Below are 26,292 nucleotides of genomic sequence, written 5' to 3'. Positions count from 1 at the left end.
TATAAAAGAGAGGATAGGTTTCAGAGTAGCAGCCGTGTTAGTCTGTATTCGCAAAAAGAAAAGGAGTACTTGTGGCACCTTAGAGACTAACCAATTTATTTGAGCATAAGCTTTCGTGAGCTACAGCTCACTTCATCGGATGCATTCAGATGTCTTTCACATTCTGAAGTAGAGCTATGCAGACATGTTTTATGCCTACAGCGATAGAACTCTGTTAGAGGGTAACACCCTGAAAACCTGATCTCTCTGTAGGAGGTTTGTGAAAACTTGCACTGTTTGTTTCAGCTTTATTTAACTTTGCTACTTTCGTGTGTGTGTGTGTGTGTGTGGTTTGTTTGTTGTTTAATAGAGATCACGAACGCTTATGCTCAAATAAATTGGTTAGTCTCTAAGGTGCCACAAGTACTCCTTTTCTTTTTGCGAATACAGACTAACACGGCTGCTACTCTGAAACCCATATTTAGTTATAGCCATTTTCACAAATAGCCATCTTTGCTGATGTTCAAACCAAATCCAGGCAGGAAAAATTACCTTACATTTTGAAGCATTGTTCTCCAACACTCTTGACCTGGATTCCCTTCAGGGTTTTGCTGTCCAAGGTAAACTGTCAAATGTCTGCCTGTCTATCTTAAGGCTGTCTTGAGCCATCACTGCCATAGTATTCAAGCACTTTCCAGGCAAGCTGAATCTGCATGGTGAGTTTAGTCTTCCCCCTTTCCTGGTTAAAAGTGGACTAAAATGCTTAGCTAACTGTTGCCATGGGCAACCACTCATCCTGCTCTTTTAGCAATGGTTTAAAGCATTTAGAACCTGTTTTTTCAAAAGCGTGTAGGGTACTTCTGCATGTTCCACAACTTGTGCATCAGGGTGTGCGGGCAGAAGTCCATGGGCTCTTCTGAAAATCTGACCCTAGGAGGTCATCTATATAGCACACCAACAGTGAGAAATGTGGAGTCCTCCAAACAGATACGGAAACATCTTATTTTGTGCAAGGGCCTAACTATCTAGGTATTTATACCACGTTCATCAGCATGACATTGAATATAAAAGAACAGACATGACGTTATAGGCACAGGTCTTGAGAATGGCTAAGAGTGGCCAATCACGTAGGTGATTCAGTTGAATCAGAACTTGAAGAGCAATCTTCTTTTTTTTGTTCACTCTTTTGCAATCCCTGCTTGTTTGACAGGCCCAAACTGAATTACATCACTTCCTAAAAGCAATCAAATACAGCACATCTTCTTAAGAAATTTAACTCACATACACATGAGCAGGAAACAGGAAACGTACTTGTTCCTGTAAAACAGGGAGAAACGAACATTGAGACTCATGCCTAATCACAAAAAATGTAACATACAGAAACAAAACTTCATGCTGTTTTTTGTCCTGTTTCTCGCAGCAGGATCTGCCAATTATGGTAAGTAATAAAGTCTCTTTCACATTCTGAAGTAGAGCTATGCAGACATGTTTTATGCCTACAGCGATAGAACTCTGTTAGAAGGTAACACCCTGAAAACCTGATCTCTCTGTCAGAGGTTTGTGAAAACTTGCACTGTTTGTTTCAGCTTTATTTAACTTTGCTACTTTCATCTGTGTGTGTGTGTGTGTGGTTTGTTTGTTGTTTAATAGAGATCAGCTTCACCTATGACATTTGGATGCAAACATCCTCAGGTGTTTTTAGATACCGGGGTTTGGTTAACACCCATCATTATTTTCTGTTATGATTTTCACCGTTTGGTGTATTTTGTCTGTAATAGTCATGTCCTTCATAACAGCATTTAATGGACAAAAAAAAAGTGTACTCTTATTACATTCAAAGTTTTCAGTTGAATATTTCAAACAGCCATAATGAACAACTTTTGTAAAGCAAAATAATAATCTAGGGATGATTCATACTGTTTAAAAAATTATGTATTGCAGGCTTGAATAGTTAAATTTTGAACAAAAGATCATTAAACTATTATGTGTACAATTGTTTCATTTGTATTTTGCATAAGAAACAGAGGCAGTAACTGAACGATGTTGGTAGCTGTTTTAAAGAAAACTTACAAATTGTTTTACTTACCTGTCTTTGGGTGTGAAACAAACCACTTTTGAAATCCTTCAGTATACAGTGGTATTATTAGCTGCTCTCAAATTGCTGTATCAAGCAACAGTTCTGCACAAAATGGGGAGAAAGGAGAGTCACTCTGTTATTGCTACCCCAGTTTTATTATGGTTTTAATGACCACTGTGAAAATGGATTTAAAAAAAAAAAAAAAAGGATTATAGCCGTGCCGTAAGTCTGGGCAATAGTCCCTGTCTATACTGCAAACCTTACTGTGGTTAAGGGTAACGCCTATACACACAAGTGCTATGACTGAATTATAACATGGTTTGGTCTTGCCTGTGTAGATGGAATAAAGTTGTATTACAACCATGCTAAAGGACTGTTATAACCCAAGTTATTAGAAAAAAGTCCTTGTCCATAATTATCAGGGAAATTATGCAGAATAGGAAGTCTCTTTCTAAATTTGGTCTAGTAACAATGAAGGACCAGAGCTCTCAGGTGGTCTTTCTAAGGTCTCACCTATGTGTTTGGCGGACCATTTACAACACAGTAGGCCAGTAGTTCTCAAACTTTTGTACTGGTGACCCCTTTTACATAGCAAGCCTCTGAGTGTGACCCCCCTTATAAATTAAAAACACTTTTTTATATATTTAACACCATTATAAATGCTGGATGCACAGCCGGGTTTGGGGAGGAGGCTGACAGCTCATGACTCCCCATGTAATAACATCACGACCCCCTGAGGGGTCCCGACCCCCAGTTTGAGAACCCCTGCAGTAGGCCTTAAAGATGGTGAAAGCACAGTTAGGTCTTGCAGTGTGGATAGAATGATGTTATAAATAACATTTCCAAACTATACTAGAATCTTGCAAAGTCAAAGTTCCACAAATTGAATTACAGCTAAAAGAAGATTTGGTCCCAAGTACACTACAAGACAAAGCTGTAACAATCTCTGGGGAAAACTGTATTGTAACCAACCCCCTCATCACAGCCAGTTTTATAATGCAGATAAAGGTTGTAGCCGAGCTGTGCTGGTATTCCCTGGAGTGTTCCATGTCCCTTTATACTATGTTGAACATTTAGGAAGTTACAGAAACGCTTCCTCACTTACTGAGCTATTCCACAAGAACCTTGTTCAGCCATAGAGATAACAATATTCAACCGTGCCTCATGTGGAGGATGTCAAGAGCTAGGAGGTGATCGAATTTATGTTGTGTGCCCATCCTATTATCACCTTTAGCCATAATTCAAGAGGACTTCTCAGTTCAAGAGCCAAATGTGCTGTGTAGATTGTACGAACAGCATTCACAGACACCCTATAGTTTGCTGAAAAGACCTCTTAGGTGAAGTCACATACATAGCTAGGACCACTGGGGAATTCTTGTTCTTGACCTCTTTTCCGCCTCATAATGATAAATTTAAAAATGGAACTGATCCAACATCAATGTTTGTAGACATAAAAACTTTTTAAAAAATCTATGAGGAAGCTTAGCATAATTGCTGAAAATGGAAGTAAAATCAGATTTCTTTTCAGTCACTATGAAACTGTCTCCCGCTAACGTATTTTGAGACCAAAAATGTGCCTGTTATAATTTTCTAGCAAAGTGATAAAGCAAGAAATGAGGGTTTGCTAGGATCCTTCCGTCTGGCCTGGTGCAGCAACTGCTACGTTACTGCATCATCTCTTTTTAAAGATGCATCAAAGTGCAACTCTCTGAAAAGTGGCCACGTAAAAATGGTATCTTTTTACTCAACAGATTAACTCAATCTGTTGAGTACACACAAAGAGTTAATCTGTTGAGTACACACAAAAACTCTTTGTGTGTATTCCCATTTGATTCACAAACAAGTTGTTACTGCTGTTTACTCCTGCACTAGAGAGCCATCTCAGAGAAAGAGAATTCTTCTTACACATCAGCTAAACTGTATATCAAATTCCAGTCAGTGACCCGTGTGCAGTGTTCGTGAAGGTATCTTATGATTTCTGGTAATAAAGGCTTCAGCTCATTTGGTCTTAAACACAGTGATACCTTGAGTGATACCTCTTGAGAAGATTCACATCACAAATTCGTGAATGCAATGGAATTGCACAAGGTGTCATTGAGGGCAAAACTGCAGGACAGTAAGGTTAAACAAGTGTAACTAAGCGCATAATTTGGTCTGCAGAACCTTTATTAATGTTGATGATGAATGATCCCAGCTTGACTCTTAGATGCTGGTCAGAATTTGCAGGACTGGCAGTAGAAATGTCAGTTAAGCTGTCTATACAACAGGGATGAAGTTGTTCCATCATCTAGAAATAAACTCAAGTATATTTCCCTCCTGGTTCACACCTATCTGGATAAGACTTTTTGTACGTACCCATTTTCTACAGGATCTTTTCTATTGATTTACCCCCACAAATGTGGCTGTTTTAACCCTCCAGCACAGTATATCTATTAATCAAGCTGGTCTTCAGTTGTTTTAAGGATTCCTAGGTATCATATCTGAGGCATGTTTCAACATGTTACCTGGGGAAGCCTTGCCCATTTCAAGGAGCAACACTCCTTAGATCAACAGTTAAATGTAATCAGATAAAAGAGTAGAAATGATGTAGAGAAAAGTTATTAGGTAGAAAGAAACACTTGGGCAAACTGGAGTCTTTTCCCCCCCTACACCCCGCACACACAGTGTTTGTTAATAAAAAGTCCAACGGAAAACAAAAATCCTGCCTCTACACCATAAATAATGCCACCTGGAGAAGTTTTAAAAATAATGTTTTGAGTATAGGGTGTATTAACAAACACAGTTGTGGGGGGCTCCTGTTTGCACAAATGTTTTTTTCAGTATATATAGTATTTTAACTCTGTTTTTTTAGCCCTAAATTGAGTTTTCTTTCACATGGACTATTTGTATGTTATAGCAAAGTTTGGAGAAACCAAAATTCCCTTTTAAAAAAAAACCTGATTATTCCATCAATTGAAATCTTGTATTTTTTTTCCTTTTATTTTGTGCTCAGGTACAAAGCTGTAATTTTAAAACATTCCCCTCCAGGGACTTGTTTTATCAGAACAATCAAGGTCTGCTCTGGCAATTTTATAATAGGATGTATTTATATTCTTTAGAAAGAGGAAGCTGATTGCATGGTTTTTGCTTTGTTCTCCCCTTCAAATTAAAAAGAGAAGTCTTGTTTACCTGCCTACTTCATCAAGAAGGCAAACCACTGAGAGCAGGAAATGCAGCAAGCATTGTGTTCAGCTATGTCAACAAAAATATCTTTCTTGCTTTTGTTGTGTAGAGAAATATGGTCTAGTCTGTACGACCAATGATGAGAAAGAGTCAAGCAAGATTCACCAGTTTCTCACCAGTAGCTTTAAAGAGGAGAAGATGCTAAGCAAGACTTCATGCCGTAGTGTACGTGTCTGCAAACGATGCTGCTTGTCCTTTTCAAAATTTGAATGAACAACTTCATTCATTCGCTAGCACAATCAGTAGTGATAAAAGCCCTATTGTGAAATTTAAAACAACTTTTGAGTGGCTGCTAAATATTACTCTTACTCATGCTGTGTAATATCCTATTCTGTGAAGAGTCACATTACTATTTCTGGATTAAGGTGCTACTCACTGTGAGTCACGATGTCAGAATCTGGCCCAAAGAAAGGGACTAAGAGCACTCATTTGAGTCCCATAAAATGAAGGCAGGTTCTGTGCAAGCTCCCATGCTTAGTGCCACCCGTGTATTTCAACTCTGATCCGTAACTCCTCCTCCCACTGAGTGGAGCTATGCTACACTATGCAGTGACTGTATGACGTTGGCCAGTGAGATCATCACAGTCATAATCTATCACTTGACACCTCAGTCATGCTTTAAACCCTGGAGGCAGTTAAAACATAATTTCTAAATGCAGCAGTTAAAACACAGAAGGTAACAACAATATGCTGGAAGCAGCATTGTATAACTGGCTACTGAACTGCTGAAGGATGTACTCCGAAACCTGAAGGATGTATTTAATTCTCCCAAATTAAATCACTTAGGAAAAAGAAAGTGGGGCTAGATGCTGTTTTGTCTCTAGAATTATGTGAAGTGAACAAATATACATGTTAACAAGGTCACCCTCTGTTATCTGAAATTATCTTTGGCTGGAGACTGAAAGAGGAATTTTATTTAATAGCGAGACAAGTGATCGGAAATCTGCTTTAAAGCTTGAACATGACAAATAAAGAACAGAAGAGACATTGGAACAGTCTCTCCAGGACATCAAATGCAAGATATATTCCAGCTGAAAGTTTAGGATTGTGATTAATGAGATGTTACTATTTGTTATTGCTCTCAAGTATACATCATGCTTCAGACATCTGAAAAGCTTTTATAAATTATTTGCTCCAGAAATAACAGAAACCTAAACTATCCTCCCCCCGCTTGTCCTATTTTTAGCAGTGGGCTTGTTGCTATCAGTATGTTAAGCAGAGGAAGCTGACAGATTTCAAGAGAAGGATGATCAGAGGGTAATTAAGCAAATGCAGATAAATGGTTCTGCGACACTGAGTTGGTTATCTGTTATGTCAGTATTAGGGTTAGCCAGGCAGGTGTCTGCAACACACATGTCTATACTGGTGTGTTGGTCCATCATGATTAGATGATGATGTTAACTAACAAATGAAATTGCTGCAAACACTTGTGGTGACTAGAAACAATTTCTGGGAAGAAGAATCAGGAAGAACGAAGTTGCAAGGAATAAAAGTGCAGTACATTAACTCCTGTGCCAGTGGATCCTCTTGACAGGGTTTAAGCAGAACCAAGAATATAATGCGTTATCAATGCATGCAAAAATAAGAGGATACATGTAAGAGGTCATATGAAGGGTATTACCTACCCAAGAGGCAGAGATTCTGTTTTGCTGTTGAGTGAAGATTGGAAGTAGTAAAAAAGTTAAGTTTTACTAATTAATGTTTTGTAAAGTCCTTTGAAGGAGACCAGTTAAAAGTTGTTGCTATGTTTGGAATGAAGTAGTCTGATGACTTATTTTTAATATTAAGCATTTTGTGATCATAATTTTTAGTAAAGGATAAAATGACCAGGCACTCAGGTGATGAATATGGCATAAATACCTAGATAGATAAATCATCACTACAATAACAATGCAATAAACTCAAATTATTTTAATTATTTAAAATCTTGTTCCCTAGGATACAGCCTCAACAGATACTTATTTCCTTCCAAAGATCTAGCAGTGAGGAGAAGCAATGTGGTCCAATGGATTAAGCATGAGATAGAGATCTTGAGTTCTAATTCCGGTTTTCTCACTGACTCACTGTGTCCCCCCTGGGCAAGCCACTTCACTTGCCTCCCTTTATTTCCTCATTTGTAGAATTGATGTAATTGCTCCTCTCACAGGGTTGTGATGAGGATTTATGCGTTTATAAAGCAATTAACGTGTAAAGTACTATTGGTCCCAGTCTAGTGAAGGTCCTGAGTGCCTCCAGCATGGGGCTGAGAATCTTTAGTTCTCATTTACTTAAATGGAAGCTGAGGAAGATCCGCACCTTGGAGGAAGGTGTTTAGCACATCACAGAATCAGATCCAATATGTTATTAAAACAGCCATACAGTCTTACCCTCAAGTATTCAGTACAATGAAAGCCACAGAACACAGGGGACTGTCTAAAATAGCAGACAACACTGAGCAGTCACAACTTCAGCTCCTTTTAGGCTGAGAGTTATTTAAGGCTTGATACATGGAAATGTACAAAGGACTCATTCCTGCACCCTTTACTTAGGCAAAAGCTCCCATTGACATCAACAGGAGGTTTTGCCTCACAATAGGGCCCACAACTTGTTGTAGTTGTTCGAGTGATAAACACCACAACAGTTAATAAAATCTATCTGGGGCAGCCTTGAATAATTCTGCTAACCCAATGCAAGCAGAAAGTTTTCCCACATCACAGTGATCAATGTCATCAACTGTAGCCCCGTTGCTTGAACAAACAAACAAAAAAAACCCACCCCTATTACATTTGAAATGAGGGTAGCTAACACTTTAACTGCTCCTTGTGCTATAGTGCCTGGCTGTAGGAGGAGCTCTACTCACTGCCTCATTGTAGGTGGAGGTAGAGGAACTGCAATTGTGTCCACTAAATTCTCTATGTTCTTGGCTCCTCCAGTGCAGAGTCCACAGGGAGGGTGAGTGAAAGTCAGCAGTTTCTATGGGCTTTGCCTTCTCCTGGGCCAGACCTATTCCTGCCTCCGTCTCCTCCCTCTCCCCAGCCCAGGCCGGTTGAGAGACTCTGGGGAGAAAACAATGGAGAAACAGAGAAAATGGTGAATTTTATGAAGGGCAGAGGACAGATTTGATGAGTCAGAGACAAGGGGGCCAAATTTATTGAGTGGGTGGAGGATGAGTCTAGGACTCAGTCAGGAGAAAAGAGGAATGGCTGCACGTGTGGTGTGGTGTGTGAGAGAATTTATATTGTGCAAGAGCAAGCGGGTGGGTGTGGTTGTCTGGGAATGGAGTTACACGTGTTGCTGTTTATAAGAGCAAGCTAGCAGAATTTTGTCCAGATCATAAGTTTTCTTGACAAATTGGCAAGGATGATGTGGTTATGTATGAAGTGCTCATCACTGTGGTCAGTCAGTCCGCAGACATTCAAGTGTGGTTTAAAAAACAAAACAAAAAAGAAACAAACCAGGATGGGTACAGGAGAAATGAAGAGGAAATTTTAAAACCATTTGCTTTGACTCAATATCTATTTTGATTATCAAATTAAAAAGTGAAAATGTTAAGATGTTTACATATATTTGGCAGGCACTGCAAATGAAGACACTTCAGGAGATGATTCATCAGCATTGAATGGTACAGTGACACCTAGCTCAGAGATATCTGCAGAATATTTTACAGCTGCAGGTGACGACGATCTGAAACCTGCCATCAAACCAACAGAAACTGAGAACAATATTGAAACAGAAAATAATGCAAGTACTGAGTTAAATGATATGCATAATGACAACACCCCAGAAACGGCAGGTGTACCGCCTGCCTTAATGTTTGGCATTCCTGCGGTGATACTAGTCCTACTAATTCTGCTGATAATTTTCTTTGTGATACGTCATAAAAGGAAAAAGTCTAAGCAAGGTAAAATTTAGGACTTCAAATTTTAGAAGGATCTTTGTAGAAAATATTGAACATGAACAGGAAAGGATTTCAGGAAATGGAATGCAATGTTTATGATATATTTCTCTATCTAGCGATACTTGAATTTTCATATGCAGAAATGGAATGTATTATGAAACTCGAGAATTTTGTTTTCCTCACATAATCTTAGCACAGTATGTACAGTGTATCCCATTTAAATTGGTCTAGTTTTGCTTCTTAGCACTCTCTACTAATCTCTCACATCCATGACAGCTATGGGCTATAATAAGATCCTCTGGCATCTCAGCCCTCTGGTAACATTCAAGGGCAAAGAGATAACTATTTGACCATGCATGTTTCTCTTGTTCTGCTGTTATGCTTACTAATTCACTGTTGAGGGTACTTCTCTAATGAACAATTTACTTCTTTCATTACTGACAAGGAGAAACTACCTGAAAATAGCAGCAAAATCTTGATAAGAGGGAATTTATCTTAGCAATTCACGAAAGCTTTCACAGAGACCCTGTAGTGCAATTGCTGTTATGAAACCAATTGTTCAGATCAAAGTAAACTGCTTAAGAATCACATGATCAGGGTAACTGTATTCTGCAATAAGATGAAATTTCAGAAAGGTACATACACCCTACCTCAATAACTCCGCTGTGTGAAACCATAAGAACTGAAAAGAGGAAGAGCCTTAAAGATATAGAGCGATGTAGGAACTTTTGAAGGAGATGTACTGATATGTTTTGGAATATTCTGTGCTGTTAAAAGTATGTCAGCCTACAAATATTAAACCATAGACACTTAGGACCAAACTTTCAGTGTGCCTCTGAAAATGCCCCTGCATTCGTATTGGGTATATCACTGACATACACCAAATGGATGATGAAGCTTCTGCCTGGTTGTTCATATGTGTGGGGGATGTTCATGTAAATATGTGGGTACATTTTCAGAGGCCCACTGGAAATTTGATCGTAAAGATTGCTAGAGCACAATTCTGGGTTCCTGCTCACGTTTTCCTTTTGCTTGGAAGTAATACACTGGGTGTCTTAGCCTTGTAGACACTCTACTCAGCCTATCCACTGCTCCTGACATGACTCGTTGGCAAACAGAGAGATAAGGTGGATGTGCTGGAGTGGGCTGGAGGTTTTGATGTCTTCTGGCTGGGCTGAATTTAAAATAAGCTGATTTGAACCATAAAATAATTGTACAACGTGGATATTACATCCAGCCCTTCATTCTTTTTATTACATGCTGGAACTCCTAAAGCATTTTGAGGCCCCTGCAGAAGAGGTTAGTTCTCTGTATGGTGGCCTGCTATTCCACACCACCTAACTGCTTGCTCGCTCGCTCTCGCTGGTATTTACATCTATCTGTCTATGCACATTTCCCTTCTGTTCTTCCCACAGTTTCTAGTATTCCTTAATATCTCAACCTACCCTCAGTCCTCTTTCATTTTCCATCTCTCGTGTGGCGTCTCATCCAGCTTCCCTGACAATTGTTCCCTTTGCTCTCTGTAATTTAGCACTCTGAGATTTCAGCTATCATTCAAGCTTCTTTACCTTTTCCTCCAATGCGGAAACCGGCTCCTATGATTTTCATTCATAAATAGGTGCACTACACATGGCCTGTCTCAAAGCTTGCAATAAACCAATTTTTATACCAGTTACTTTTTCAGGATGTCACTTTCCTTCCTGGAACTTGTTAGGTTCAAGGAACTCTGTTTGCAGTCTCCTGTTCACATGCTGAATGTGAACTCCCACTGCGCTCATCCGTTGCTTAGGTTTACCTCAGCTACTGATTTCTGCTCAAGCCAAACAGGGCGGGGCGACTCACGGGAGGGGCATGGGTCAAGTGTCCCTCCAGCAGCCGGCTTGAGCGAGGAGAGGAAGGGGTGGGGCGAGAGACTCTTCCAGCCACGCTGCCAGGGATGCTGCCCTGTGCAGCGCAGTGGCTGACTGGGAGAGCGGCTGGGTGCGGCAGCAACAGGCTGCCCCCACCCAGGCTCAGCTCCTGGGGACAGTGGCCGAGCAAGCCGGAGCCCTCCCGCCCCTCTGGCATGCTCAGAGTCGGCTCCTGTCCCCAGAGGTCGAGCTTGGGCAGGGAGTGGTCTGCCGTTGTCCCCTCCCCAGCCAGGCTCTCTGGTAGCCAGCTACTGCTGTGCGCAGAGCATGCGGGGGAGGAGGGCTCCGACTCGCTCAGCCGCTGTTCCGGAAGCCAAGCCCAGGCGGGAAGCAGCGCGCTGCCGCCGCACCCGGGCTCTCTCCCCGGCAGCTTCTCTGGGGCCTGGCTGCTAGGGAGAGCAGCCGAACGTGCCGCGCCGGGGTGGGGTGGGGGGGAGCTAGCGCAGCAGGAGGACAGAGTCCCACCCTCTGGTAGCCTGCAGTGGGGAGGGGACGGGGAGAGCGCTAGAACCTGCCTGGGAGGAGTCACGTCGGGAGATCACGTGTCCTCCCCCACCTGTTCGTCTCATGTATATTAATAACCAGCAAGAGTTGTTGGTGGTTAGCTTCTTTTAGTACATTAGAGAAAATTACTGATTAAAAACAATCAGCACCTATGTAAACTACAGACGACATGGTTAATGGAAGAAAACGTATAAAGCATTTTAGTTTTAATCTAAAGAATTAAACAAAACTGTTAAGTCTTTCAAAATAAACCTACTGCAGAATTTCCCCAGCTATTTGGGATATCACATTAAGAGAAAATGGACAATTAAAGACAAGTTAACTATAAATTCAACTTTTTAAACTTATTTTATTTCAGGTGAACTGGGAAGTGAAAATGTCAAAAGGTAACATTTATAGATGTTGTTCATTGTTTTGGCTTGTTTGCTAAAGTAAACCATGTTAATTTTTAGGGCCTTGTTGTGGTTTTAAACTTATTGTGTGTCTTCCATGTCTTGAGAAGTGTATATTTTGCACTTTCAACCCTCTTACCCTTTCTCATTAATTAACTAGAGGAGGCGAAAGAACCCCAAGTCCCACCAAATAATAACCACTGTTGTCTTTTGTGGTTGATGTATTGTAGGGTGCATTACCTCCTGCTAACATTTGCAGGCTCCTCTGGTGATTATAGTACATCTGGCTGCCACTGTGGGACTTCTGATCCTTCAGCACATAGACTGCAGGCAGCAGAGGGAGGTGGCATCGAGCAGGGAATACAGGCTTCTCTTGGGATTATTTCAGCCACACAGGTGGAGTATGGCATAGGTGCCATGCAGCCTTTGATGCAGCCTGCTGTCTATAGCCCCACCACTTGTTTTGGGCACAAGCCACCAGTGGTTCTCTTACTGTAAATGTGGATGCTGCAGGATACAATTATACTTTGGGTAACAGGGACAGGCTTCCTGACTGTCCATAAATTCTATCTGCCCAGAATAAGTTTTATGTCAATTTCAATTATTTTTCAAATTTGCTTGCTCATTATTACATGGCATGTAATGATTCTTTGGATCTTGTGTGAACTGAATAACCCATGTCCAGTAAAAACAAGCAGGCTGCAGAGTAGTTCTCATCCATTTGATAGTTGTTACCTTATTATTTATTTTACTGAGATCCTTCCTCATGGTGAGTGCTGAAAATTATTAAAATGGATTTATGGGGAGGAGGGGAGAGGAGGAGAGGGGCGATTCCCTTTAATTCAGGGGTTCTCAAACTTCATTGCACCGCAACCCCCTTCTGACAACAAAAATTACTATACGACCCCAGGAGGGGGGACTGAAGCCTAAATTCTCCTGAGGCCCACTACCCTGGGTGTGGGGGCCCAATGCCCAAGCCCCACCACCTCGGGTGGGGGGGCCAAAGCAGAAGGCCAAGGGCTTCAGTCCGAGGTTAGCAGGGTGTAACCTCAGCCCTGCTGCCAGGGCTGAAGCCCTTGGGCTTCGGCCCCGGGCCCCAGCAAGTCTAAGCCAGCCCTGATGACCCCATTAAAACAGGGTTATGACACCAAACCGCTGCTTTAACTCATGCTAAAAATACAAAATAAAGTTAGCAATAGTCTTTCAACCATGAGACTGTCTCTAAAAATGATCAGTAAAGGAAAGAGTAAATTTAGTAACATGTAATTAGTATAGTTATGAACTTTTATTTTTAGGTCATTGCTGAAACCAACCTCCTGGTTGAAATAACATTTCTAACTTGGGGCTCTGTCTTGCTTCCATTGAAGCAATGGGAGTTTCACCATGGATTTCAACGGGGTAGGATCAGACCCTTTATTTTGGGCCAAAAGAAATCTGATGAGGTTCAACAAGGATAAGTGCAGAGTCCTGCACTTAGGACAGAAGAATTCCATGCACTGCTACAGACTAGGGACCAAGTGACTAGGCAGCAGTTCTGCAGAAAAGGACCTAGGGATTACAGTGGACGAGAAGCTGGATATGAGTCAACAGTATGCCCTTGTTGCCAAGAAGGCTAAAGGTATTTTAGGCTGTATAAGTAGGAGCATTGCCAGCAGATTGAGGGACGTGATCATTCCCCTCTATTCGACATTGGTGAGGCCTCATCTGGAGTACTGTGTCCAGTTTTGGGCCCCACACTACAAGAAGGATGTGGAAAAATTGGAAAGAGTCCAGCGGAGCGCAACAAAAATGATTAGGGGGCTGGAGCACATGATTTATGAGGAGAGGCTGAGGGGACTAGTCTGCAGAAGAGAAGAATGAGGGTGGATTTGATAGCTGCTTTCCATTACCTGAAAGGGGGTTCCAAAGAGGATGGATCTAGACTGTTCTCAGTGGTAGCAGATGACAGAACAAGGAGTTATGGTCTCAAGTTGCAGTGGGCGAGGTTTCGGTTGGATATTAGGAAAAACTTTCACTAGGAGGATGGTGAAGCACTGGAATGGGTTACCTAGGGAGGTTGTGGAATCTCCTTCCTTAGAGGTTTCTAAGGTCAGGCTTGACAAAGCCATGGCTGGAATGATTTAGTTGGGGATTGGCCCTGCTTTGAGCAGGGGGTTAGACTAGATGACCTCCCGAGGTCCCTTCCAACCCTGATATTCTATGATTCTCTAATTGTCTATCTAGAGTGCGTAGTTAAGATACCCATTTGTTCCATTTGCAGGCCATGATTATTTGTTTCTGACCTGTTGGGCTGATGCATCTACTGACTAGAGCAGCATTGGTGTCCCACAATTAAGGCCAGAATTATACAAGATTGATACAATGCTAGTATGTTACATGTCTATTTGAGTGAAACATGTTGTCTAACCCCATCTTTTGTTCCCTGGATCAAGTCCTATTTTTGAAGAAGACACACCCTCTGTTATGGAAATAGAAATGGAAGAGCTCGATAAATGGATGAATAGCATGAACAAAAATGGTACATGGTAACTCTCCAATCATTTCTCTCTTTGTCTGAGGTAGCCTCCATGAATAGAAAAAATACCAGAGCTATTTTATATTTGTGTTGCTAATTTTCCTAAAACATTTTTAGTCCTGATCTTCAGCCTACAATACCAGAATAGCTGCACAAGCAAATATCAGGAGTATTTAGACTGGCTAGGTGCTTATTTTTATCAAATGATGGATATAGATATAATACCATAAAAGGTTTCAGTTTTCAGTAGATGCTTTTATTAAACACGTGTACTGTATTTATATTTTTAAATAAAAATTGCTTTTTAGGGGTGCATACTTGTCTCTTTAAAAGATCTGGCTTTCTCAGTATTCAGTGTGTCTGCACTAGTGTGCTGCATATTGTGCCATTCTAAGAGAAATCACTGTTTACTCATAGCCCTTAGCACTAGTTACTCATTACACTGCTGCCAGGATCATCTTCCTGGCTCATCACTATGACTACATCACCCCCCTTTGCATTCTTCCACTGGCTCCTTATCGTCTACTGCATCAAACACAAGCTCCTTCTTTTTGCCTTTTAGGCCCTTCACCATTTAGATTCACCTTATCTGTCAGAAATACTGCTTATCAAGCTGCCAGCCTGCACCTTTGCTCTGCCACTAATGGCAGCCTTAATTTATCCCTGATCCACTTCTCCCTGAAGCACCTCTGTGCTTTCTCCCAGGCTGCCCCGGTGCATGAGAAGAGCTCCCCAGTCAAAATTCTCAAACGTGTCACCTAAGCTGCCTTCAAGTCAGTTCTCAAAACTCACCTCTTCCTTAATGTACAGAGTTAACTGCAACCTGATTACACCTACACAGGTGGCACAATGTGATTACTACTCCAAACTGGCTAAGAATTGCACATAGTCTAATCTTTTGGTTGCCTTACCCCATGCCCCAAAATGCTCGTTTGCTTCATCCACCTATTATTTCTTGTCTTTCAGGTGGTAAGCTCTTTTGGTAGACACCTGTCAATTCCTGTAGGTCTGTACAGTGTTTAGCAGGATGGTCCTCGGACCTTGTTAGTCTGTAGGCACTACCACAATATAAACATTAAATAATAATAATACTATGTCAATTGCTTTAAATACAGTAGATGGGGAAATATTTATTGTAAAAAGATGTTCACATTTTAAAAAGTCAGCAAACATTTCACATATTTCTTCAGCAGCAGCACCTCATACAAAAATACCCCAAACTGCTGGCTGCACTAATCTTGTGAAATAACAGATGTGAATGTAAACAGTTGTATTGTGAATAGATAACAAATAACCCTTGTAGTCTGAGTTTATGGCAAAGATGCATGTGGACAAGAAAAAGCACTTTCTATGTGTATACATACATATACACACACAAACAACTGAAATAAATGTCATAAAGGTTACCAGGACTTCCAATACAGCCACAAGGGCAGGACACTTTAAAATAGCTGATAATTATATCAAACAAAATCATAAATGTGAAAATATTACAGATAAAAAGAACTATATCTGTACCCTGGAGTTTTCTGGTTCGCAGTCCCTACTCTGAAAATGAACACAATTTTGAAATGTTTGAAAGAATCACCAAAGGTAACAGTGTGGTTGTCTTTTCTCTTCTAGCTGAAGGTGAATGTTTACCTACTGTAAAAGAAGAAGAAAAGGAATCAAATGTCTTCACAAGGTACTTTTTATTCTACCATTGTATTACTCAAAGAAACACTATCAATATTAGTAATTGGAAAATGTGATCTACTTTTTTCTTCTTTGTCTACTTCTAACTCATATTTATTTATTATGGACTTTGATTTCTCTTCAGACAAATGCCTCAATGCTCTTATCTTTTTTTTAAAAAAAAAAGTGTCTACTTGTATCTTTGCACCCACAGAAAACCCTGCAGTAAAAAGCCTATGTGTGAGAGAGACAGAGAGAGAGATGGAGCAAACTGAATTTCATTAGTTGATCAGATTTTAATTGCCATTTCCCTGTTAATATGAGCATTGAAAAATCCGTTGTTTGTGAGCTGTCAAAAAGAAAGGTCAATCAGCTTAAGAAAAAAAATTGAGTCTCATCTTCTACCACGAGGTGGCTCTACTTGACTGAGAATGACTATCACACTTTTTGGCTTGTGTAAACAATTATTATATTTTGCATGTAGTTACTAAGATCAGTTATTATGAGATAATAATATACAACTCATTTGTCTGCAGTAACTATACTATCCTGGGCTCTGAGTTTGTCCAATCTCACAAGCCAAGTAGGATCAAGCCTGCCAAATCAATAGCTTGACAGACCTTAAAAGAAAACCAGCAGTGCAGTAGAAATGGTTTTGTTGCTTCAGGAGGTGAGACTCTCCCCTCAAAGTCAATACTGAGTTAATCTCCTACATGGTATTAAGGGAGGAGGGAAACACTGTGCTGCTTTCATTCAGATTAGATTTAAAAATCAAAATCCTGATGGCTTGGTAGACAGTAAAATTCTCTTGACAGTTTTCACAAGGGTAAGGGCATGAACCCTGGTATCCTGAATAAACTGGCCATTCAGTTCTGCCTACCTAAAATTGCTCCTATTCTTCAATTCGCTCCTATTGGCTGCAATTGCTCCTATTCTTCACTTCGTGTCATGCTCCTGCATTCCCACCATAGAGGTGGCTGCATTTCAGTGGTAGGTGAAGTAGTTAATCTCTCTAATAGATATATAATGATGAACAATGACACAGGCACAAACAATTCCGCATAGATGCCATGTCAGTAGTTCCAGATGCCATGGGGTGGTTCCAGTAGAAAAGAGTTGCCAAGAAACCAGCTGGGGAAAGGGTACTGGGGCCCGTTAGGCCACAGTACCCCTCCTCATGGGTGTTCTCAGCCTCCACAGATTCCTGGGGTCCAACATCTTTGGGGTGGAGCCCATGAACTCTTTGGTGGGGAAGCAAATTCCATGCTTGCAGCTGAGATGCTGGAGGGGGTGAGGCATGGAGGAAGGGAGAGATTCTCCTGGAGATTTCTTCTCCCAGAGCCCTATTCCAGGGAGATCATCATGGCAGATGACGAGCTAAACTAAGGTTACTTCTTCATAATGTGAATGCAAGCAACTAGTATTAAAGGGCATTTTTAGAGATTCATAGATATTAAGGTCAGAAGGGACCATTATGATTATCTAGTCTGACCTCCTGCACAATGCAGGCCACAGAATCTCACCCACCCACTACTGCAATAAACCTCTCACCTATGTCTGAGCTATTGAAGTCCTCAAATCGTGGTTTAAAGACTTCAAGGTGCAGAGAATCCTCCAGCAAGTGACCTGTGCACCATGCTGCAGAGGAAGGCAAAAAACACCCAGGGCCTCTTCCAATCTGCCCGGGAGGAAAATTCCTTCCCGACCCCAAATATGGCGATCAGTTGAACCCTGAGCATGTGGGCAAGATTCACCAGCCAGATACCCAGGAAAGAATTCTCTGTAGTAACTCAGATCCCACCCCATCTAACATCCCATCACAGGCCATTGGGCCTATTTACCATGAATATTTAAAGATCAGTTGATTGCCAAAATCATGTTATCCCATCATACCATCTCCTCCATAAACTTATTGAGTTTAATCTTGAAGCCAGATAGGTCTTTTGCCCCCACTGCTTCCCTTGGAAGGCTGTTCCAGAACTTCACTCCTCTGTTGGTTAGAAATCTTTGTCTAATTTCAAGTCTAAACTTCCAGATGGCCAGTTTATATACATTTGTTCTTGTGTCCACATTGGTACTGAGCTTAAATAATTCCTTTCCCTCTCTAGTATTTATCCCTCTGATATATTTATAGAGAGCAGTCATATCTCCCCATCAGCCTTCTTTTGGCTAGGCTAAACAAGCCAAGCTCCTTGAGTCTCCTTTCATAAAACAGGTTTTCCATTCCTCGGATCATCCTAGTAGCCCTTCTCTGTACCTGTTCCAGTTTGAATTCATCCTTCTTAAACATGGGAGACCAGAACTGCACACAATATTCCAGATGAGGTCTCACCAGTGCCTTGTCTAACGGTACTAACACCTCCTTATCTCTACTGGAAATACCTCGCCTGATGCATCCCAAGACCGCATTAGCTTTTTTCACGGCCATATCACATTGGCGGCTCATAGTCATCCTGTGATCAACCAAAACTCCGAGGTCCTTCGCCTCCTCTGTTACTTCCAACTGATGCGTCCCCAGCTTATAACTAAAATTCTTGTTATTAATCCCTAAATGCTGACCTTACACTTCTCACTATTAAATTTCATCCTATTACTATTACTCCAGTTTACAAGGTCATCCAAATCCTCCTGTATGATATCCCGGTCCTTCTCTAAATTGGCTATACATCCTAGCTTTGTATCATCTGCAAACTTTATTAGCACACTCCCACTTTTTGTGCCGAGGTCAGTAATAAAAAGATTAAATAAGATTGGTCCCAAAACTGATCCCTGAGGAACTCCACTGGTAACCTCCCTCTAGCCTGACAGTTCACCTTTCAGTATGACCCGCTGTAGTCTCCCCTTTAACCAATTCCTTATCCACCTTTCAATTTTCATATTGATCCCCACCTTTTTCAATTTAACTAATAATTCTCCATGTGGAACCATATCAAACGCCTTACTGAAATCTAGGTAAATTAGATCCACTGCGTTTCCTTTGTCTAAAAAAATCTGTTACTTTCTCAAAAAAGGAGATCAGGTTGGTTTGGCATGATCTACCTTCTGTAAAACCGTGTTGTATTTTGTCCCATTTACCATTGACCTCAATGTCCTTAACTACTTTCTCCTTCAAATTTTTTTTCCAAGACCTTGCATACTACAGATGTCAAACTAACAGGCCTTTAGTTACCCGGATCACTTTTTTTCCCCCTTTTCTTAAAAATAGGACCTATGTTAGCAATTCTCTAGTCATACAGTACAACCCCTGAGTTTACAGATTCATTAAAAATTCTTGCTAATGAGCTTGCAATTTCATGTGCCAATTCCTTTAGTATTCTTGGATGAAGATTATCTGGGCCCCCTGATTTAGTCTCATTAAGCTGTTTGAGTTTTGCTTCTACCTCAGATATGGTAATATCTACCTCCATATCCTCATTCCCATTTGTCATGCTACCATTATTCCTAAGAGCCTCATTAAAGACTGAGGCAAAGTATTTGTTTAGATATTGGGCCATGCCTAGATTATCCTTAACCTCTACTCCATCCTCAGTGTTTAGCGGTCCCACTTCTTTCTTGGTTTTCTTCTTATTTATATGGCTATAGAACCTTTTACATTTGGTTTCATTCCCTTTGCAACGTCCAATTCTTCATGGCTTTTGGCCTTTCTCACTTTATCCCTACATGTTCTGACCTCAGTAAGGTAGCTTTCCTTGCTAATCCCTCCCATCTTCCACTCTGCTTTTTCTTAATCACCTCTCTGAGAGGCTTGCTCATCCAGCTTGGTCTACAACTCCTGCCTATGATTTTTTCCCCCTTTCTTGGGATGCAGGTTTCCGATAGCTTCTGCAGCTTTGACTTGAAGTAATCCCAGGCCTCCTCTGCCTTTAGATCCATAAATTCTTCAGTTCAATCCACTTCCCTAAGAAATTTCCTTTATTTTTGAAAGTCAGCCCTTTTGAAATCAAAAACCCTAGTCACAGATTTATTTTTGTTTATCCTTCCGTTCGGTTTGAACTGAATTAGCTCATGATCACTTGAACCAAGGTTGTCCCCTACAACCATTTCTTCTATGGAGGTCCTCACTACTCACCAAAACCAAAACTAAAATGGCATCCCCTCTTGTCGGTTCAGCAACTACTTGATGAAGAAATCCATCAGCTATCACATCTAGGTAAATCTGAGCCCTATTATTATTACTAGCACTTGTCCTCCAGTCTATATCTGGGAAGTTAATCTCCCATGATCATGCAGTTTTCATTAGTATTTACTTCATTAAAAACATTAAAGAGGGCTCTATCCATATCCAAATTAGATCCCGGCTGTCTATAGCACACCCCAAGCAGTATGACAGGGGAGGCTCTAGTAGTTTTCTTCCCCAATGTGATTTTTGTCCAGACGGACTTTGTCTTATCCATTCCATCGCTTCTAATTTCTTTACATTCTACTTCATCATTGATATACAATGCTACGCCACCACCTTTGCCTTTATTTCTGTCTTTCCTAAACAGCATGTACCCTTCAATACCTGTAGTCCAGTCATGACTACTATTTCACCATGTTTCTGTTATCCCTATAATATCTGGTTTCACTTCCTGCACCAGTAGCTCTAGTTCCTCCATTTTGTTACCTAGGCTCCTTGCATTGGTGTACAAACATCTTAATTTTTGCTGTTTGGCCTCGCTCACATTCTGTACCCTATTAGGCACAGACATTCTACAGCCAGTATGACCTATTAGACTGGTATCCAACCTGCCCTTTCTCCTTATGTCCATTCTCCTACCCACGGCTGTATCCTTTCTTACTTTGTTTTCTTCCCTCTTCATGTTAAAATCCATTGTGGAGATTACCTGGACATCTCCCCCAAATTCCTAGTTTAAAGCTCTCTTAATCAGTTGTGCCAGCCTCCACCCTAGAAGTCTATTTCCTTCCCTACTCAGATGAAGTTCATCCCGAGAGAACTGTCCTCTGTCCATGAATGCCTCCCAGTGGCCATACATCCCAAAGCCCTCCTTACAGCACCACTGCCTGAGCCATCTGTTGATAGTCATAATCTTGTCACACCTTTGTTGCCCTTCTCTAGGAACAGGCACAATCCCACTGAAGATCACTTGAGCCTTGATTTCCTTAAGCATCTTCCCCAGCCTGGCAGAGTCTCCCTTGATACATTCCAGTGAGAATCTACCGGTATCATTTGTTCATTGATCTACCGGTATCATTTGATGATCAGTGGATTCTTTCCTGCTCCCTTTAAGATCCTCTTCAACCTCAGGTCCACATCCTGTATCTTCGCACCTGGTAGACAGCACACCCTTCTATTCTCTGGATCAGCTCTGGTTACAGGCCTGTCCATTCTTCTCAGTAAGGAGTCCCCGATCACGTAGACCTGCCTTTTCCTGCTGACGGTGCGATTCTCTGGTCTATCCCCTGTTCCCTCTGGCTGTAAATTCTTTCCGTTCCTATTCTCCCTTGTAATCCTCTTCAACCCATCCTGTATCCTCCTGGGGCTCATACTTGGTGTAGTCTCCATTGACTCTTCCCCTTTTCCTATAGGGCTAGCCGCTCTTCTCTTCTTCCTTGCCCTTCCACCTTCAGTGACCACCTGCTGAGCCCCTTCTTCATTTTCCAACTCTGCAAACCTGTTCTTGAGCTCTATTTCTCCTTCACTTGCCTGTCTTTTCCTCTGCCTGGTTCTCTTAGTCACATACTTCCACTGTCCATTTTCTTCACCCAGCAGTCCCCCTCAGAGTTCTTCGGTCCTGCTTCCATCTGTAAGTCTGAGCTTTTCCCTTCAGCCGCCTCATGTCTTTGCTCCATAATCTGCTCGAACCCCCTTCTAAACTCAACCAGACTTTCCACCTGTATCTCCAATCCTCGGATCTTTTCTTCCATAAGCTCTATCAGACGGCACTTCATGCAGACGAAACTCTTTCCAGGTACCCCCTCCAGGACCATGTACATACCACAGCTTCCACATCCAGTCATCTTCATTGTGTCTTCCACTACATGGGTCAATCCCACTGCTGCCTCTGTATCTGTCATAGCCTTCCCACCTAAATCCTGTTAATCTGGGAAACACAAACCACACCAAAACACTACCACCCACAGCAAAAACAAACCCCGAACAAGCGCCACAATACAAACTCCCCTTTCAGACTCCCACTCACACTCCCCCGTTTACAGCTCTGTTTGCTGGCTCCTGTCCCGCTGCAGCTGTCTGGTATAAGTTGTATTGGTCACATGCCTGGTGAGCAAATGGTGTGTTATATGAATGGAGGAAGAGGTGTTTGGTTAATGTTTACATGGTGCCTTGAAATGCACACCAAGAGCAAACTGCAGTGTTTGTGTGATCCTGTCTCCCCAACTGAGGAAGTTACTATCCAAACCCCCCACCAGGATTGTGTTCCAAACCCATTCTTGTTTAGGCTCATTTAAAATCCCATACCCATAAACTTTAGTTAAAATAATATATAGAACCTTGTAGGGTTAAGTTTTGTTTCTGCTGCACTCTACTTCCACATCTGATCCTGCATGAAAAGATGAAAATTGACAGTGGAGACAGGAAGTCATCTGGACTCTGAAAAATATTTTTAAGAGAAGAAAACAGAGAAGCTTAGATGATGGGAGATGGGTCATAAGAAGGAAAGGATCAGATCCATGAGCAGGTCACACTCAGGGATCAGACTGGGGTTGGGGTAAGAATTGCAGCCTACGCTCCGTCCACCAAATGAGAAGCCATTTATAGTAGATAGCGTAGATCTTCCTAATATGATCATCTCTTTCTTTCATGCCTTGATCAGTGAAATAGTTGTATTGACAGTACATCATTAGCCTCAGAGTTTACTCAGGTAGTTCACATTTCTCTCAAAGCTGTTGTTTCAGGATGTCTGCAGACTCATGCAGATACCACTGCATCTGTTTGCATTTGAAGAAGTTTCCTTTACAACTATCAAGACAAGAGAAATTACTCTTTTAAAAAGTGAAAGCTTGATTCTGGATCCAAGATGCAACCACTAGCAATCAGACTGTGAAAAAGCATGTGTAATAGCCTTCCTGTTTCTCTGTTCCTTCCTGTGTATGAGCCCATCATGATGACAGATAAAGAAGGAGGGAGCAGAACTGAGAAACCATGGATTGTAAAGATAACTACACACCCTTTCTCTAAAAGTTAGATTTATCGTAAGTCTTTGCTTGCCCAGACTATAGCTTGAATTAACAAGTAGAATAAGACCAAGAATTTCTTAAACACCTGCTAATACCAATACTGGAAGTAAAAACAATGTAAAGTCATTGTGGCACCTTAGAGACTAACAATTGGAAATGTTGCTGCAAAAGCCATTTTTAAGGCATAACATTCCCTAGTATTAATTTTGTGCTCTGAAATTACATAGCTATTGAATTACAACTCTTGGCATTTTCTTAAGTGTTCATTTTCAAAAGTATCAGCTTGACCTACTAATTTGATTTGATATTTTATTACCATAGGTCTAGTTAGGATGGTCTTGTAGCTAAAAAAAACAAACAAGAATCTGAGGCTATGTCTACCCTGCCCCACAGTTCAGACTGGGGAGTGTGTGAACACAGTGCTTGCCACAGTGCTGCACTGTAACTTCCCCATGTGATGCTGCAAGCACAAACTAAAAATGTTCCTAATTCGCATGAATGTAGTCCTGTCTGACAAGGACTATACTAGGAATGTTTTAGTTCATTGCCACAAATCTACATAGGGAAGTTACAACACAACACTTTGATGCGAACTCTTATGCACACCCCTGTATTCCAAATTGTGGGGCAGTGTAGGCAAACTGCATGTCAGGAGAGCTGGGTTCTTTCCGTGCTAGACCCCAGATTTCCTCTGTAATTTTGGTCAAGATGTCTTTGGGCCAGTCACTGCCTCAGTTTCCCCATCTATAAAATGAGGATATTGCTACTTCACAGTTATGAGGCTTAGGCCCTAAGTCAGGAAAACATTCCTATTCAGGAAAGCACTTAAGCACACATAAGCATGTACTTACATGCCATTGAAGTCAACAGGAAGTTAGGCACTTTCATTAAAGCATTCCTTAATTGTGATCTGAGGGTTTTTCTTAATGTTTGTAAGACACCTTGATGCTCAGTTGAGGGGTATTGTTGAAATGCAAAGTGTTATGACTGATTCTTTTAAAATTTAGTTCCAAATTCAGGAAGACAGGCTCATTTAGGCAGATTTTTAAAAAAATTATGTAACTATTTTTTTTAGATTTAATGCTAAATAGTTCTGCAATGCAGGGAATCTTAGCCAACTTTTCAATGCCTTCTTGAACAGAAGTGGTGATATTTTTGGTCAGGTTTTTTGTTTGTTTTTTTTGTTTTTTGATGAAAATTCCACTTTCATCAAAGTCCAAATGTTCTGAAAAATGCTGTGATTTCAACTACATTTTGTTTTGAAAAAAATTATATGAAGCATTTTTGATCATGCTGAAAAAGCCATTTCAACATTTTTGGAACAGACCATTTCAATTTTTCACTTTGAAAGAATTTTTTCAAACAAAATTCATTGTTTTTATATTTAAAACACTTTAAAATGTCAAAATCAGAACTAAATGCTAAGATTCACCCAAAACTACATTTTTTCAGAGTTTTCTTTTGTGGGAAATTTCTAAATGTTTTGGTTGTGTTCCATTTTGGAGTAGAAATCAAAATCGTGGAATTCTTGCAAAAAGAAAAAGAAAAGAAAAGAAAAAATCTGGTTCCCCACCCAGCTCTATTATTGAGCCTTACCAAACAGACATGTTTTGCTGACAATGCCTCCTGGGTCACATAAACAGAAGAAAGAAAAATACATAGAACTGTTAACAGATCATTTGAGGAAGTGTGTTATTAAAGTCAAATAAATGATGTAAAACAGCTATTATTAAATTTAAAAAATCCTGTTAATCCAGCATTAGAGTTATAGATTTCAGCACACAAGGCAGGAAATTACAGTACACTCAGGAGCTGCTAGCCTATGCTGAATTCTGCACCACTACTCCTTCAATACTGCTGTTACCCATGCTAGCGAGAATCCAATTTAGCATAGGTATGCCCAGCCATGCTGCAATCACAACTTCACTTGCAGTGTAGACATATCCTAAGTAACAGAAAAGTCTTTGTGTGTTACCATAAACAAAACAGGTTATTGGAAAAAATACCAGAGAGTAAATTATTTACGTGGAAACAACAGGGACAGAAGGGGGGGGGGGCAGAAAAGGAAACAATTTGACTTATATAAGAATGGATTTAAAAAACATTTCATGTGGTTCCCGTAGCACAGAAGCTGGGGTGGGTGTGTCAGGGGGAAAATATGATTTGTCAGGGTTTGCCTGGAAACAGGAGAGAGCTTTCATTGAATAGTCTCCTTAGACAATAGAGAAATCAAATCAGCCCCACTCATGCTGCCTGGTACCACAAATATGTTCATTTCATGGAATCTATGACCTGTGTTTATTTTCAGTCCACAAGATCATTATTACAATCCACCGTCCCACTACCACTGAATAAACTTCACTGGAAAACTATAGTGACAAGTTGTTTCTCTCTTTAATACATATACAGGGACTGCAAATCATGAAGTCCAAACAGCACTGAACTGCTTAAAGGGAAGCTGTGCACAAGGCTCATAGTCCTATCCTGCAGATATGAGATGAACTGGATGTGAACTTAATTAGTCTCAAACAGCAAGAGAAGCAAATGCTTTTGTTGTTTCCTGTTGCATGCATTCTTTGTAATGGAGGCATCACTAATAAAAACAAGGAAATGCATTACAGTAAGATTAAGGTCTGATTTAAACTTGCATTGCAATGAAATTTCAGCATTAATATAGCAAGAACAGTCCTATTTTTGAAGGGCCTCAGAACAGTCCTCGTTCCACCTTATCCTCTATCTGTGTGTGGCTGTGATATGCATGACCGCTCATGTACCAGAGTTTCTCCATAAAGTATCACTGTAGCCTTAACTCTCAATTTCCTTGTGTTAGTGCTAAATTCATAATCTTGTATTTTTTGGGGGTATATAATTTACTTTTTTTGTAATGGTGGAATAATTTTGTTTTGGATTTCCATTGATGAAGTAAAAGGCTGTGACTGCCAGAAAAGATTTGATGTCCACTAAAAAATTAAACTGCTGAAAGCTACAGCATGGAGGATGTT

The 26,292-nt window shown here is 40.8% G+C and overlaps 1 protein-coding gene and 1 long non-coding RNA gene across 3 annotated transcripts in view; one reads left to right on the top strand and one right to left on the bottom strand.

The window, feature by feature from the left end:
* Positions 1-410: 410 nt before the first annotated feature.
* Positions 411-26,292, bottom strand: part of LOC141986484 (uncharacterized) — an 85,142-nt gene continuing 59,260 nt past the window's right edge. Inside the window, exons 1-3 of one of the 2 annotated variants that reach the window (XR_012639289.1) lie at positions 5,655-5,763; positions 2,066-2,158; positions 411-1,296 (exon numbers count right to left, since the gene is read on the bottom strand). This is a non-coding gene — a long non-coding RNA (uncharacterized LOC141986484). Of the gene's footprint in view, positions 1,297-2,065; positions 2,159-5,654; positions 5,764-26,292 lie in introns of those variants that run through there. The other variant, XR_012639290.1, reaches the window with a different exon arrangement.
* TMEM154 (transmembrane protein 154) lies at positions 1,261-26,292 on the top strand. Its single transcript, XM_074951003.1, has 6 exons — positions 1,261-1,417; positions 8,832-9,158; positions 11,928-11,955; positions 14,394-14,479; positions 16,100-16,160; positions 25,700-26,292. The coding sequence occupies exons 1-6, from the start codon at positions 1,330-1,332 to the stop codon at positions 25,713-25,715; spliced, it is 606 nt and encodes a 201-aa protein (XP_074807104.1). The 5' UTR covers positions 1,261-1,329; the 3' UTR covers positions 25,716-26,292.

This window comes from Natator depressus, chromosome 4, assembly GCF_965152275.1.
Source record: "Natator depressus isolate rNatDep1 chromosome 4, rNatDep2.hap1, whole genome shotgun sequence".
In the NCBI taxonomy this organism is placed as follows: Eukaryota; Metazoa; Chordata; order Testudines; family Cheloniidae; genus Natator; species Natator depressus.
This window is presented reverse-complemented; position numbering and strand designations above follow the sequence as displayed.

Coding starts and splice junctions, on each gene's coding strand:
- TMEM154 (XM_074951003.1), top strand. CDS start 1,330: ATGCCTAATCACAAAAAATGTAACATACAGAAACAAAACTTCATGCTG. Junction 1,418..8,831: donor AGCAGGATCTGCCAATTATG/GTAAGTAATAAA, acceptor TATATTTGGCAG/GCACTGCAAATGAAGACACT. Junction 11,956..14,393: donor GGAAGTGAAAATGTCAAAAG/GTAACATTTATA, acceptor CCCTGGATCAAG/TCCTATTTTTGAAGAAGACA.